The 16,988-nt window shown below is 36.8% G+C and overlaps 1 protein-coding gene across 3 annotated transcripts in view; it reads right to left on the bottom strand.

Annotated features, from left to right (window-relative positions):
* The window catches only part of SLC24A4 (solute carrier family 24 member 4), a 123,654-nt gene that overhangs the window by 35,961 nt on the left and 70,705 nt on the right, over nt 1–16,988 (bottom strand). For all 3 annotated transcript variants that reach the window (XM_026713253.2, XM_087922104.1, XM_087922105.1), the window contains exons 3-6: nt 4,048–4,124; nt 2,673–2,747; nt 2,264–2,348; nt 936–1,039 (exon numbers count right to left, since the gene is read on the bottom strand). In XM_026713253.2, coding sequence (XP_026569038.1) covers nt 936–1,039; nt 2,264–2,348; nt 2,673–2,747; nt 4,048–4,124 — 341 coding nt within the window. The remainder of the gene's footprint in view (nt 1–935; nt 1,040–2,263; nt 2,349–2,672; nt 2,748–4,047; nt 4,125–16,988) is intronic.

Raw genomic sequence — 16,988 nt, 5'->3', positions numbered from 1 at the left:
AATTTCTCTAACTCTCTTCTGAAAAGAGAAGGACAATCTATAACAAACTTGCCAAGTTTAAAGACTCCTGATCTACATGCATGATGCTAAAATAGACAGTTTCCTTTTGCATGGGTGTTTTATAAACATCAAAAGCTTGCTAGAACCATCATTATTTATTTAATTTGTATCCCAATGACTCTAGGCAGTTAATATCATTCAAGATTAGAACAACCACTTGCAGAGAATATTTAAAACATTTTCCTTCCTCACTTCAATTGCCGTTTGGCAACGGAGGGTGGGAGATTATGATCAGAACTATGGTTGAATAGGAAGAAGTCCTTAATTGTTTTGCAACAGACAGGAAAGAACTTTTCTTTATTCATTTTCTGTACTCTAACGCCAATGTAAACTGTAAGGATTCCCACAGTTTATATCAGACATTAAAAATACATATTTAAAAGAATAATATTTTCTAAAGTCTAGTAAAATAATTGCCAATAGTAAAACATAGTGATTCATCTGATAAAATTTTTGTAGCTGAATTCCTTCATAAAAATATGCTTTCTTTCTTATCATTATTAAGTTAACATTATTATGTTTATTTCTGTGGTTCAATAAAGTGCACATGTACACACAGAATCCCAATTGTCACAGTTCTCTAATAAGTCACTGAGGTTACTATTCTAGTTTTTTCTCAGCATAACATTTATATTAACCCATATCATGATTTATCTATATATATTATAAAACTATTTCAAGTTGATTCATTTGCGTAAGAGCTAAGCCTGAAATAGAATCTATGGAAGTTCACAATACCTTATATATAGAACTTATATGTTTGTAAGTAAAATAACCACACTCAAGTACTTTCTTTTCTATATATTGCATTCCCCTACATAATGGAAAATGAATGAATGAATGAGTGAATGAATGAATGAATATACTCTACTAACCTGCCCAGCAAAGATTCCACAGACACCAATAATGCAGAGGATATTGAAAACGGCAGAACCAACAATGGTTCCAACTCCTACATCACCATGAGTAATAAACACACCTGGTTGAATACACAAAAAGAGAAAGGATGGTGAGTTTTAGCTTTCGCTGGGATTAAAAGAATTTAGAAATTTATTACTCATGTCTCAGGTCTAACATGGTGGTCAATTCTGTAAAAGCAGTGAGCTCTACTCCCCAAGGCAGACATTTGTCAAGAATCTTTAATGGGAATTCCAGCACCGAACTAGTTGATAAGAGTGGATTTGATGGCTGAAAAGGCATCTATGATTCCCTGAGAAAATAACCTTCTAGTCTGCAAAAGTGAAGGGAGCATTAGTATACTATGGAAGTGACTGGCAATCTCACAGGCCCCCCTAAGAAGTCCACATGTCTAATAGGCCAGCTCTTTCCCGCTGTTAGTTAGAGAAAGCTTTTTAAAATTTAATTGGATGTGGGAGAAGGGTGACATGACCATCCAGGATCATCCAGGTAGTCTTCAACTTACGACCACAATTGAGTCCAAAATTTATGTTGCTAAGTGAGACATTTGTTAAGTGAGTTTTGACCCATTTTAAAATCTTTCTTGCTACAGTTGTTAAGTGAATCACTGCAGTTGTTAAGTTAATAACATGGTTGTTATTAACCATGAGGGGCTGCAGACCAGAGGGGCTCTGGTTTCCATGTTGCCTGCATCCCATGGATGGGGCTTCTTTGATTGTTTGTGTGGCCTGGTTTCTGACATGCTGGAAACATGGACCAGGGTTTGGGGACTCCTGTGTTAGATAATGATTCCATCAAAATCAGTCTAACAGCAGAAAACCTTTTCAGATGGCATGGTCTTCACTGGTATAGGACAGGCAGGGGAGACAAATGAATATATGAACTACGGACACAAGATGCGCTGTGCAAGGATATCTACAATAACAGGCAAATGTATATTTGGTGGAGAGATACAGAAGTCTATTGTAATTATAACATGGCAGACAGGAAAATTATTTATAAGCATAATCACATTAACTTCATTTAATGTTAATTTGACAGATATAAAGTCAAATATAATTATTTTATTGATCTCATCCACACCCTGGTAAACCATGCCCAGGTATGCTTTAGTGGAAGTGGAAGACTCCTAACAAAATCCAAAATAGCCACTGGGTACAGCTATTCTGAAAATCACAGGACAATCACAGGAAATTAACTGTAGACTAGCTGTTTTTGTGATCTGCTTATGGGAAGAATTTGCATATCTTGTTAATAACAACCATGTTATTAACTTAACACTTACCTATGACTGATGCAAATAACTCAGGGGTTGAACTTCCAGCAGCCATGAATGTGGCTCCTGCAACATCTTCACTCAGATGTAGTTTCTGGGGAAAAATAAAGAGAAGAATTCAATATTTCACTAGCTGTAGCCCAGTTTACAGAATCTGTATATCTGATGAAGAAGGGAAAGCAAAGTCAAATACTTTGAGATTTAAACCTCTATGGAGATTCTCAATCTTCGTTTGAGATCGAGATCGAGTTGTTTGAGATTTAAACATCTTTCAGAATAGAATTCAACAAATAGGAGCAAGCTATACATAGGGCAATATATTAACAGAGGGCTTATTTGGTCAGCCTGCATCCCTGCAAGGTGTCTCTCTTAGCATATCACAAACTGATTTAGAAAGATGAAAATTATTTTCACATACCTCACAAATTTTTTCTAAAGATGGAACAAAGAAATCATCGCATACAATAGCCAAGGCATAGAACATATACAGAGCCTGTAGAAAAGACACACAGCAGATATATTGATTAAAATATTACAAAATAAACTAGATACAAGTAATGTAGGACAAGAAAATACTGGCAGCCTCATACAGTCACCTCACCATTAAAGATCCTATTGGATCTTTAAACTAGAAAATGTTGAGCCTAGATATTCTTTGGGAGCCATCTTGGAATGCAAAATTAAGCTGTGTTTTGGTATTATAAAATACTGCTTTTTGTACTGCTTTTCAAGTCAGAAAAGTTTCTCAAGGTTGATTTTTTTTTTTTTGAGGGAAAAAAAGCAAAGGTGAAATGCCAGAAATATAAACCAAAATCTTTAAGGAGCAACAATAATATAGAGCAAACTTTACAAACTTTAAGCAGATGGTAAGGGCCACCTGTGGGCAGTGCTTTGATATCCAGAGGCCACAGACCAAATATTGGAGGGAGCGATATGCAAAGTAGGTTGGATCATAGCAATTAAATGAGGAAATAACTTTTGTTGGATTTTTTGCCCTGAACAGTTCTTGGTGACTTCTTTTCTCCATTAATCTAATGGATCCAGCCAGTGAAAAACCAAATCCAGAGGAGTAGCAAAGTATATGAGTTGAGCTTGGAAACACACCAGTGGATTTGCACCAGTTGAAGGTTGTGAATTGGCTTATAATTTGTTTAAATATATTAGATACATATATATTATGGATACATAAGTGAGTTGCCAATCTTCAGAACATTTTTATTTCTGTCCTATTCTTTCTGCAATATTCTTAGGATACTTTGCTTTTCCTTTAAAGAATCTGATATCATCCTGGTTAAGTCTAATCTCTGCCTGAGAAAAATATACATCCCCAAAGCCTTCTGGAAGAGATGGCTATAAATAGGTCTCCCCTGTCCTGTTCCTGTTGAAGACACCATCTGGGTTGCAAGGATTAGTTGGTGACAACACCGTTGCCCGGGGCACATCCATGGGGGCTCCTTTCATGTCCCCGCCAAGCAACAAATGACTGGAGGATCATCCCACCATGCAGCAGCACTCGGGTCTTGAATGCGGGCTTGGTAACCTCCAACTCAGTATCCTGCTCAGTATCTTAACCATGTGAGCCATCACGCTCAATGTAAATAAGTACTTGAGTATATTTTGAGTATGCTTCAGATAGGCGTGCATAAGCGCACCAGCATGCCTACTGTCCCTGTCTTACTGTCCCCATTTATCTGTATTTACTTCCTTGTTCATGTTTATGTTCATACTTATACCTGCTATCTTGTACAAGTTTGACAAACAAACAAATACATAAATATTCTAGGAATACTTACACCAAGAATATGAAGCAATACCGCTCCTTGCTGCCTTTCTTTGTTTTTGAAAAAATCCTGAGGAAATTCATGAATTGCTGAAATAAGAAAAAAAAATGTATTGAAATTGTTTAAAACTTTAGCAACCAGAAAATGTTTGGGTTAGCTGTGTGTTGCTTCTCTGGAAGAGAAATAATATACCTGAAGTATAAATAAACCACAAATGCAAAGGAGAGACTATAGCTTCAGTGCAGGAACACATTTGTTCTAGTGCAGGGGTCTCCAACCTTGGCAATTTTAAGACTTGTGGACTTTGCTGGCTGAGGAATTCTGGGAGTCAAAGTCCACAAGTCTTAAAGTTGCCAAGGTTGGAGACTCCTGGTCTAGTGGTTAAGGCACAGGCCAGACACTGGGAGACTGTGAGTTCTAGCCCTGCCTTAGCCATGAAAACCAGCTGGGTAACTTTGGGCCAGTCACTCTTTCTCTCAACCCAACTCACCTCACAGTATTGTTGTTGTGGAGAAAATAAGAGTTGGATGTGTTGGATACGTTCAACACCTTAAGTTATTTGCAAAAATAATAAAGGTGGGATACAAATAAATAAATAAAAGGTGGGATACAAAAAAAATAAGGAAAAATAAACAATCTTTTACACAAAATATTTCCTCCCAATTTGTGGACTAATTCTAACAACATTCTTTTGTCAATCTGCAGGTCTAAATTAAAAGTCAACTTTCTGCTACCTGTACCGCTGGCAGCAGTTTGACGCTTCCAGCAAAGCTTAGAAATTGGTGGTTACTACTGTTTTTGTCCCCTAGATTTTTGAGAGAAAAGCTATTGCTCTAAGATTTGCTTGTGTTTTAAGAGGACATTTTAGTTCCACTGAAGTGAATCACAGACACTGAGAGCTTTTAGCACAGATTCTTTTGCTTATCTCCCAGCAAAGCAGCTATTACTGTGGACTATCCAAACAGTATGACTTCCCTACCATCTCTGCATGTGTTCAACTACTGACGAAGCTATATTTTAGCAAGATGTGGAAGCCACAGATGTTCCCATCGCTGCTTTATGTGATGGTTGCAAATCAGGACTGCTCCCCTGCCCAGAGTACTTTGTATGTTTCTATCCTCTCTTTTCTGGAATTAATGGCCTTTTCTTAACACAGGTAGACGTGCTAATAAATGTGGAGAACTATCTTAAAATCAGGGATTCTGTATCTTGTAATAAGGCTTTCAAATATATCTCAAGAAGCATTTATGTTCCTCGTTTGATTATGACAAGATCTGAAGTTTTCTTGATGCATCAACAAGTAGAATATATGGAGGATGAAGGAGATGCTGCAGTCCCTTCCTTATCAACATTCCCTAAATTAACTGAAGGTCCATAAGGAGGATGTGGCTGTATGCAGATGGCAATGATACTTGCAGACTCCATGCACTAAGTAAATATCCCTCTACAGTGTCTATGGAGATTCTCAGTCATCCAGATCATGGTTGTCTGGTTGTCTCAAAGATGCTTTTTCAAAAGGCAACTGGGCTATTTTATCTTTGAGGAAGAAGAAGTTTAGCTTCTCATCCAAAAAGCTTCATCAGGAGCTGTGGTGGTGCAGTATTACAAGCTTATTCTACTGACTGTGGATTGCCAGCAGTTCAATTTTCACTGGCTCATGTTTGATTCAGCCTCCCATCCTTCGGAGGTTGCTGAAATGAGGACCCATATTGGGGGCGATATGTTGACTCTGTAAACTGCTTAGAGAGGGCTGTAAAGCACTGTGAAGCAGTATGTAAGTCTAAGTGCTATTGCTATCAGAACTGATGAAGCTTCTTGGATGAGAAGTGAAACATATTCTTCAAGGGAAAAAAGATAGCCTAGTTGCCTTTTGAAAAAGCACCTTTGACACATCCTTACATGGTCTTTTTGTGGCAAGGGGAGAACCTGTAAAGAGCTTGTTTGTATACCTGCACATTTGGAAGAAGCTTTTCTTTTCAGGGATAGAACTGCAAAAACAAGACTTATCTGGTTTTGCTAACCACCATTTTTAAAAATGCCAACTGCTAACCACTGTTTCTAAAAAGTTCAGGCTTAGTCTCCAGGATTTCTGGAATCCTAACCAAAAGGTACTAAATAAAGTCATGCTAATGATGCCAACTACATTAAAGAACTGAATAATGTATAACGTAGTCTGGAGCATTGCTGATAAACCACTCCAAAATTCAATAAGGCAATAGAGAACAGCACATAAAATGTTATTTAAATATAAATGTGACTTTTCCCTATTGAATTTTTTATGCTCATTGGCTAAATGCCAATTCTTCAAAAACCATAAAAGCAAAGCTATGTTTTTACAAGTCAGTTTTATTCAGTACAGTTTTTCAACTGCTAGTAAACCACAATATCATCTGCCCTTAAAATATAACAACTGTTGTCTTCTCATATCCCATTTTTATCTGTAAAGAAATCCTTCAAGTCTTGTCATTTCAGTCCCAGTTAGCAATTAGTCCATGAAGGGTTATCTGAGATAACAACATATCTATTTTAACTTTGACCCAATGAAATAACTTTATATTTCTTTCTTTTACTTTTACAAATCTTGATATTTGGTCCTTTCAAATAATGTCCTAGAATTTGATTTTTGTATTATTATTTTTCTTGTTCCCTTTATACATATTTTTTCAAAGTTTTAATAAGCCTCTTTTGTAAATCCAATATAGGAATATTATCCAGATCACTCTCTTGGTTTGTATCTTTTTTAATTATCAAGACATCAGTTGGTTTCTTTTGTATGTCCAGTGTAACATCTTTTTCCATGTCATTCTTGTAGCTTGTCATTGTAGACTGAGTGCAAGGGAGGGGTCAAACACACCATCAGTCTCAAGTCCCTTCTGATCTACAAGAGATTTAAGTTCAGGCCATTTTGAATTCCATTGACTCTTATCTACCACCCAGTTGCTTTGACCATTAGCAGTTCAGATTCTTGTAGAGAGCATAAGCTTGCAATAAACCTTTATATTCATTTGAACTGCCTGGACTTCTGATTTTCCCATGCTTGATAGTCATTTTTAAATCCACTTTCAGATCAGTTTTAATCTTGTAAGGGAAAACTTGTTCCTCTTCCAAAATATCTTGTTAACTTTATCTATAGAAATAAGCACTTTTGAGAGCACTGTTCAAACATATCCTTCAATATATCAATATTAAAATACTTTTCTTCATTTCATATTCCTAAGTCAAGTTTCAGTATTCTTCTCCTTTAGTTGTAATTTTTAGTTCCTTCTAGTTCCCTGTAGTGTCCAATTTTTTAAATCTTACATTAAAAAAAGAAGTCAGAACAAAAGCATTTTCCCATGGGATGGATTTTTATAATTAAATTCAAAATCTTATTTCAAATTTATCTGGACCCTTAGTCCATTTGTAACTTTCTAGAATCCAAGTTTTAATTACCTTTTTTTGCGGTTTAATCCCAAAAAATTTTTAAGTCTTTCAGCCTGTATTTAAAACTTCTTTTAGTAAGAATTGAAGGAAACTCACTCAACTCAGTGCTATAAAATCTGAAGATCCAAAGGTTCTTAAAAGCTGAAAAGCAGTTAACAAGCAATTTCCAAAAGTGATTAGAAAAGATAGGGCGAGGACCCAATGTCCTTTTTGAAGGTATCAAATATGGTTTCAGCAAAATTTAAATATAAATTTACTACCTCAATTCCAACTACTGCTGGCCTTAAATGCAAGCTACTTAATGCAAGAAGCCTCGCGAATAAAATACCTGAATTTTTCCTCCTACTAAATGTGGCTAAATTCGACATTATATTTGTCTGTGAAACATGGCTTAACACATCTCTCCCTGACTCCATTACCACAGTAAGAGACTATCATGTTTACCGATCAGATCGTGAAATTCGTAGAGGAGGTAGTGTTGCTATCTTCTATAAAAAGTCCTTACATCTAAAAAATATCCAAGTTACCCAGGAGCTTGCTCTTCCTGAGACCATCATCTGTGAACTATCCTTAAATATCACAATTCGATTCTTACTATGTTACAGAGCACCTGATTATGACATCGAACATGTAAACAAGCTAAATACACTACTAACGTGGGCAGCATCCTGCCCATACCCTTTTATCTTTCTTGGTGATTTCAATCTACCTCATATTGACTGGACCCTAAATGAATGTACAATTGAAACCATACACGCAACCTTCTACAATGCTGTTACAAATCTGGGACTGGAACAACTAGTAACCAACAACACTAGACTAAACAACTGCCTCGATCTCATCTTCTGCAATAGTTTGAATTTAATTTACGGAATACAAACTAAAGAACCCTTTTCCAGCAGTGACCACAATATGATTGACTTTTGTCTCAACATACGCCCACACAAAAACCACCACAATGATGAAATCCCCAATTATAACTTCAAAAAAGGCAACTACGATCTTATAGACAACGATCTCTCATCCCTTGATTGGCAATCTCTATTCACTGGATGCAATACTGTTGAAGACCATTACAACATATTTTTACTTGAAGTCAAAAGAGTCATCAAACTATATGTACCAACAACAACTCCCAAAACAAAACAAAAAAACAGATTACCCATAACAATAAGGAAACTTCAATCCAAAAAGAGATCACTCTGGCGGAAAAACAAATCTGGTCACGTTGCCAATTTCAAAAGCCGATACAAAAATTTATGCCACCAGATAAAGACTGAATGCACCAATTATCACATTAAACAAGAGGAAAACCTTCTAAGCACCAATTCCACCCGTGCTTTTTACAATTTTGTAAACAACAAACTAAAAGACTCAAGGTCCATCCCACCCCTGATAGGACCTAATGGTAAAGACTGCAACGACGACACCATTAAAGCCAACATCCTTAACACATTCTTCGGCTCAGTATTTGTAAACAGCAATGGATCATGCCCAGTATTTCCTAGCCGAACCACAGATAACTACAATGATCTAATACATATCGATTTTACAGAAGACACTGTTGAAAAAGCACTTCACAATCTAAAACCATCTCTATCTATTGGACCGGATGGAATATGTGCCTACTTCTTAAAAAAGCTACCCACTGCCATAGCCAAACCTCTAAGCATAATCTTTGAAAAATCTTTCAGAACCAGCTCCTTGCCTAACCTATGATCACAAGCCACAGTCATCCCCATCTTCAAAAAGGGAGACCCCAGCCTGAAAATTACAGACCAATCTCCTTATGCTGTGTCACCTGTAAAGTCATGGAATCAATTATTAACCAATCTATCATCCTCCACTTAGAGACAAACAACCTACTCTCCAATAAACAATCTGGTTTCAGAAAAAAACTATCCTGTAATCTGCAACTCTTACACTGCAAAAACATATGGACTACACAACTCGATCAGGGCAAAGCAATAGATGGAATCTACATAGACTTTTGTAAAGCCTTTGATTCAGTGGTACATGACAAACTACTCCTAAAAATAAAATCCTATGGTATCTCTGGACACCTGCATAACTGGATAGAATCATTCCTGTCAAACAGACAACAAATGGTCAAAATTGGGAGTGTCCTATCAAATTCTGTACCTGTCAATAGTGGTGTCCCCCAAGGCAGTGTTCTAGGACCAACTCTCTTCATACTCTACATAAATGACCTCTGTGGTCATAGTAAGAGCAACTGTGTTCTTTTCGCTGATGATGTAAAGCTGTTCAATACCACAGACAATACTACTACCCTTCAAAAAGATCTTGACTATGTATCAGAATGGTCAAACAAATGGCAACTTCAAATCTCAACAAATAAATGCTCTGTCTTACATATTGGCAAAAAAAAATCAGAAAATAAAATACAAGCTGAATAGTCAAGATCTTGTTGATGATCCAAGCTCTGTAAAAGGACCTTGGAATACTCACCTCTAATGATCTAAGTGCTAGAGCCCACTGTAACTACATAAAGTTCTAGGCATTAAGAGTTGTTAATCTAATCCTACATAGCTTCTTCTCTGGTAATATCACACTACTAACTAGAGCATACAAAGCATTTGCTAGACCAATACTCGAGTACAGCTCATCAGTCTGGAACCCACATTACGTATCTGATATTAGCACAATTGAGAAAGTCCAGAAATATTTCACAAGAAGAGTTCTCCACTCCTCTACTCGTTGTAGAATACCTTATGCCACCAGACTTGAAATTCTAGAACTAGAAAACCTTGAATTACGCCGTCTTCGGTCTGATTTAAGCATGATATATATGCAATGTCCTACCTGTCAATGAATACTTCAGCTTCAACAATAACAACACAAGAGCACACAATAGATACAAACTCAAGGTTAACCGCACCAAACTTGATTGCAGGAAATATGACTTCAGGAACAGAGTGGTCAATGTCTGGAATACTCTACCCAACTCTGTAGTTTCTTCCCCAAACCCCAAAAACTTTAACCTTAGACTGTCTACTATTGACCTCACTCCTTTCCTAAGAGGTCTCTAGGGGGCGTGCATAAGTGCACCAACGTGCCTACCGTCCCTGTCCTATTGTTTCTTTTATTTTTCTTATATGTACCCATTTCATGTATTCATAACTATGTATACACTTATACTTATTATCTTGTAAACAATTGACAAATCAAATCAAATAAATAAATAAATAAAATGGCTGTTCATCATCTCCAAGAACTCTAAGTCCACTAGAGACTGCGGTCTTGCAATCTCCTTGCAAGAAGCAACTGTGGGAAACATTTGTGGGTAATTTCAAGTCCTCTTTTTGTCCAGAGTAGAATTATGAAGAACTGGTCTACCCGTCAGCTCTTTATTTTGTTGTGATCGTAAGCTCTGCTTTAGCCATCTTCAGTTCTCCATTTCTTCTCCAGAAGTCAGTTGCCTCATGTTCCACATATGATAGAAGTCAGCTTGATTTAGCTATATATGCTGCCGCGAAGTGTAGAAAACTTCAAAATTCAGGGAACTTTAGAATCTCATTGGCCCTTCAACACTGGAAGTTTTCAAGAAGGTATTGGATAACCATTTGTCTAAAATGATATAGGGTTTCCTGCCTGAGTAGGAGGTTGGACTAGAAGATCTCCAAGGTCCCTTCCAACTCTGTTATTCTGTTATTCAACTTTCATTTAAAATAAAGAAAATAAATCAAATTCCTAAGCTTCATCATGTTGAAATATCATGAGCAATTTAAGTAAACATTTAAAACAAACGACTCCCCCTCCTCCAAAAAAAATCTCTCTTCTGTGAACTTTCTTGGGCCCAGGAGAAAATGTTCTTGACCATGATCACTTGTTTTGCTCAAAGCAGGTGCTAATCGTATACCTGCTTTGAGCACAGCTGGAAAGAGATTGGAGGAAACTGTAAAACAGGTTGAGAAACTGCTGATGGGACCATAATGTTCAAGAGATGCCATGTATTTTCATAGAATGAATACTTGTTCCTGAAAAGCTGAGGGGGATAATCTATAAAGCAGCTGTTGATATGCAGTAATCTTCAGTGGGTGTTGTCAATTTTTCAAACAGTCAGAAATGTTCCACATTACATAAAGCTCATGTTATTCAATCAAGCAGCTCCTTTAAATCCCTCGCAGTAGACCCCTGGGTAGTTTCTGTCTCCTTGAATCCAGTACCACTCTTTTCTAAGTGACCTGTTATTGTGAGGCATTGTCATAATTGGTACCAGGGGAAAGAGGATCCAGCCAGCAAAATGCTCTGTGGTCTTTCCAGTCCTCAACTGGCCAGCACTTCTGAAAGGGCTTGAAATGATACATCATGAAATTAATGTTATAACATTTCTTATTATGGCAGAGGGATGTCTTAGAAGCTGATAAAAACTGCTTTTATTATAAAGAGCTGCAATGTGTCTTCTGTGATTGGCCTTTCCTCTTTACTTTTCTCAGTATAATTGATACTGGAGAGCAGATTTTGTTTAGCTCCTATCAAATATTATTGGAATAATGGCAGCTTTTCACCTGTATGGATCTTAACAGAGTTCATTTAAGGCCACTTCTAAGAAGAAAACTCAATTCTTGCATTTAACCACCCTTTCTTACTCCCCTTCTTTTTAGCCCTCAATGAGGAACTACTGGGATCACTTAAATTTACAAGTCTGATTGTAATTAGAGAGGAAATGTTTTTCTCTGTCATATAAATTTGCAAGCAGCTTTATAATTTATTTGTGCAACCCATTTGTATGCTGTCTTGACATCACTGTTGTCATATTTCTGTTCTATATGAATGAACAGAAGAAAAATGTTAGCTATATACAATAGTATTAACAATAATGCCTTAATCATCTTAATTGCTCATCTTTGCACTTTTTCCAAAGTTTCAACATCTTTTTTGTAATGTGGTGACCAAAACTGGATGCAGTATTCCAGATGTGGTCTTACTAAGGCTTTATAAAATGGTACTAATACTTCATGTGATTTTGATTCTATCCCTCTGTTTATACAACCAAGGATTGTATTAGCTTTTTTGGCTGCTGCCACACACTGTTGATTCATGTTTAAGTGATCGTGCACTAAGATGCCAAAGTCCCTCACACAGTTTCTGTTTTGAGCCAGGTTTTACCTAATCTGTACTTGTACCTTTGGTTTTTCCTGCCCAGGTGTAAAACCTTGCTTTTCTCCACATTAAATTTCATTTTACTGGAAAGGGCCCATTGTTCAAGTCTGTCAAGATTTTTTGGATCCTGAGCGTGTCTTCTGGTGTATTGGCTATTCCTGCTACCTTAGTGTCATCTGCAAATTTGATGAGTTCCCTCATATTTATTCGTTTGTTTGTTTGTTTATTCAAGCGATTATAAGATAACAGGTATAAATATAAACATAGTTATGAATAGATGAAATGGATACATGTAAGAAAAATAAAAAGAAACAATAGGATAGGGACGGTAGGCACATTGGTGTGCTTATGGATGCCCCCTACAGACCTCTTAGGAAAGGGGTGAGGTCAATAGTAGACAGTCTAAGTTCAAATCAAATCTAAATCATTTATGAAGATATTGAAGAGTACTGGGCCTAAGACAGAACCTTGTGGTACCCCACTGCTTACTTCCCTTCCTGCAGATGTAGCACCATTAAGGCCTACTCGCTGAGTTTGGTTTGTCAGCCAGTTACAAATCCATTTGGTGATGACGCTATCTATCCCATATTTTTCTAGCTTACCAAGAAGTAGATTGTGGTCTACTTTGTCAAATGCCTTGCTGAAGTCTAAACATACTATATCCACAATATTTCACTGGTCCAGTAATTTAGTCACTTTGTCAAAGAATGAAATAAAATTGATTTGGCATGATCTGTTTTTAACAAACCCATGCTGGCTACTAATTATAACTTTATTTGTTTCTAGATGGTCACATATTTGGTTTTTTAAAATTATTTCTTCCAGTATCTTCCCAGGTATTGATGTTAGACCGATTGGTCTGTAGTTTACTGGGTCTATAACACACACACACCCGCTCTTTTTTTTTTGAAGATGAGAACCACATCAGTTCTTTTCCAATCCTCTGGTAGTTCCTCAGTGCTCCATGATTTTTTTAAAGATATGATACAATGATTCTGAGATAACATCTGCCAGCTCCTTCAGAACTCTGGGATGTAATCCATCAGATCCCAGTGATTTATATTCATCAAGTCAGACAGGTGTTCTCTTACCATTTTCTTACTTATTTTAATTTTTATTTCTAGTCTGTCTTTTACAGTAGGTTGATCTATAGTCTCTTTTTGTGTGAAGACTGATGCAAAAAATGAGTTAAGCAGTTATACTTTCTCTCTACTGCCTGTTACTTCCTTGCTATCTTCTCTCTTTAGAGGATCTACTGTTTCTTTGACTTTTTTCTCGGTTATTTATATGTTGAAAGAAACTTTTTTTAAAAAATTATCTTTGACTTTTGTTCATTCTGAACCTTTGCTTTCCCAACTTCACTTTGCAGATTCAAGCTATCTGCTGATATTCTGCCTTAGTTATGTGTTCCTCTTTCCATTTTTTGTACTTATCCTTTTTGTCTTTCAGTTTATCAGAAAGATCTTTGAGCAATCATGCTGGTTTCTTCTTGGATTTCTTGTTTTTCTTTTTTAGTGGTATTGTGTTGGATTGGTCTTTTGTGATCATATTTTTCAGTGTTTCCCATGCTTTTTTGAGCTGTTTTACCCTTTAGGATTTTTATCCATGAAATTTTTCTTAGGCTCTCTCTGAGTTTGTTAAAATCAGCTCTTTCAAAGTTTAAGATACTGATTGGATTATATAGCATGGCTTGTGTTTGCATTATGTTGAATTCCAGTATGACATGGTCACTCTCGCCCCAAGGTTCTGGCAACTTCAACTCCCTCTATCACTTCTTTATTAGTAAGAATTAGATCTAGTAAAGTTTTTCCTCTAGTTCCCTCCTCTACCTTTCGGATGACAAAGTTGTCAGCTAAGTTGGTTAGAAATCTGTTTGATCTCCCACTTGCTGCAGAGTTCTTTCCTCCCAGTTGATATCAAGGTAGTTAAAGTTGTGTTGACCCTCCAAGAATACAATCCTATTTCATATGTTTTTCTTAGTTGATTAGAAATGCTGAAAGTTTTGGTTTAATCACAAGTAATAGGGTACCTTATTAAGGAAAGCTGTATTGGAAAGAGAGCCTCACTGGACACAATTGGAATTATTTCCAATTGGAATTATTTCCAAGCTCAGGCATTTAAAATTATACTCTAGGTTGTCATTTCAGCTTGTCATAATAATTGCTTAAGTATTAAGCTTTTTCAGCATTTTCAGAAGTTCAAATATTAGTTACCAAGGAGTTTTAATCCTTCTGCTGTCTGCAGAATATATATCCCATCCTAATTGTTTTTTAATAAATAATTAAAGGCAGCAAACATACAACACACCTCTTCCTCCTATTAAGGATGTGCTTTATAACAGAGTTAGAAGGGTCCTTGTAGGTCATCTAGTTCAATCCTCTACCCAAGCAGGAAACCCATTTCTGACAGATGGCAGTTCAGTCTCTTCTTGAAAGATTCCAGTGTTGAAATTTCCACAACTTCTGAAGGAAAAGCTGTTCCGTTGGTTAATTGCTCTCACTGTCAGAAAATTTCTCCTTATTTCCAGGTTGAATCTCTCCTTGTTCAATTTCTATTCATTTTTCCTTGTTGGGCCTTCAGGTGCTTTGGAAGATAGCTTGAACCCTTCTTCTCTGTGGCAGCCCCTCAAATATTGGAACACTGCTGTCATGTCTCCCCTGGTCCTTCTTTTCACTAGACGAGTCATGCCCAGTTCCTGCAATTGTTCATCATATGTTTTAGCCTCCAGTTCCCTAATCATTTTGATTGCTCTTCTCTGCACTCTTTCTAGAGTCGCAACATCTTTTTTTTTTATAGTGTGGTGATCAAAACTGGATGCAGTATTCTAGGTGTGGTCTTACTAAGGCTTTATAGAGTGGTATTAGTACCTCACTGGATCTTGATTGTATTCCTCTGTTAATGCAACTTAGGCTTTGTTTAAGCAAGTTCTGGTAATGGAGTATCAACCGCTTTGGGAAAGCCAGGAGAATCTGTCCATTTGACTGACACTTCTTTCAGCTGCTTTCAGTGGTCAGCAGATGATTATTTTTGATTGATGTTCTTAGGCAGTATAATCACCCTGCTCTAATATGCTAAATATCCAAATTTTGTTAGCCTAACAAGGCTTCTATTCAGCCAATCTGCTGTTTTACAGCCATTCCCAGCATGTGATATCTCATCTCACCATCAGATGATCTACTCAAAATGCCAGAGATCCCTAAGGGGATAATGATTGTCTGATACATTATACATACAGCTCAGGGTATACACAAAAGCTAAAGAGACACTTTTTCAAAATATTTTTTTAATGTGGCATTGATTTTATGCCATCTTAATATATGCACGTTGTAAATTGCAGAGTCGCTTAAACCAGCAGCCCTGTAATCAATCAACCAACTGATCATTGTAACCAATAAACAAATGGTTACACATAAAGGATCTGTGATCTGGCTTTTCTGAGGCAGAAGTAATGAATGAAAGATCTGTGTGCAAAGGAGGAAAGGAGGAAAGAGCACAAAAGAGGGAAGCCATTAGTTTTTCTTTGATTCCAATGTTGTCAATCAAAAATATCTTGTCTTTGTGCAAGTTCTTGCCCATATCTATTATATTTGCCTAAATTCTGGATTTTTCTCTTTTTGCAAAAAGTAATACAAAACCATTGTCTAAATGAAAGGCAAATCTGACAGTATTGATTAAAGATGTGGCCATGTATACCTTTTGGAATTATTAATATTACATAAAACATTTCTTCTCCAGCCCTTCTGAACTTCCTCAAATCTAGTGATATAATTGAAAGACACTGGCCAGATTAAATTGTGACACAGCTAGAGGTTAGCAATCATTGGCTAATCTCAAAAGAGGATTGAACTTGATTAGTACCTCGATGGCAGATCACAAAAAAAGTCCACGGTTATCAGCTACCTTTGAAAGCTTCCAGTGTTGAAATTTCCACAACTTCTGAAGGAAAAGCTGTTCCATTGGTTAATTGCTCTCACTGTCAGAAAATTTCTCCTTATTTCCAGGTTGAATCTCTCCTTGTTCAATTTCTATTCATTTTTCCCTGTTGGGCCTTCAGGTGCTTTGGAAGATAGCTTGAACCCTTCTTCTCTGTGGCAGCCTCTCAAATATTGGAACACTGCTGTCATGTCTCCCCTGGTACAACCCTCTTCTACCTTCTTACCAAGTAAAGTACATAGACACATCCATGAAATTCCAGGAAATGAGTTACACTCAAAGGAGATTTGACCTTAATGACAAGAGATATATTTGTAGGTTGGTATTTTGATGTTTGCTAAACTTCTGGAAACCAATTCTTTTCCTCTTGTGCCAGGTGACAGGTGCCTATGGAGATTCTCAGTCATCCAGGTCATGGTTGTCCCCATGGTGCTTTTTCAAGATGCCACTAAACTTTCTGGTTTTTCTTTGAA

This window comes from Pseudonaja textilis, chromosome 1, assembly GCF_049901715.1.
Source record: "Pseudonaja textilis isolate UNSWEBS1 chromosome 1, rPseTex1.2, whole genome shotgun sequence".
NCBI classification, from domain to species: domain Eukaryota; kingdom Metazoa; phylum Chordata; class Lepidosauria; order Squamata; family Elapidae; genus Pseudonaja; species Pseudonaja textilis.
This window is presented reverse-complemented; position numbering and strand designations above follow the sequence as displayed.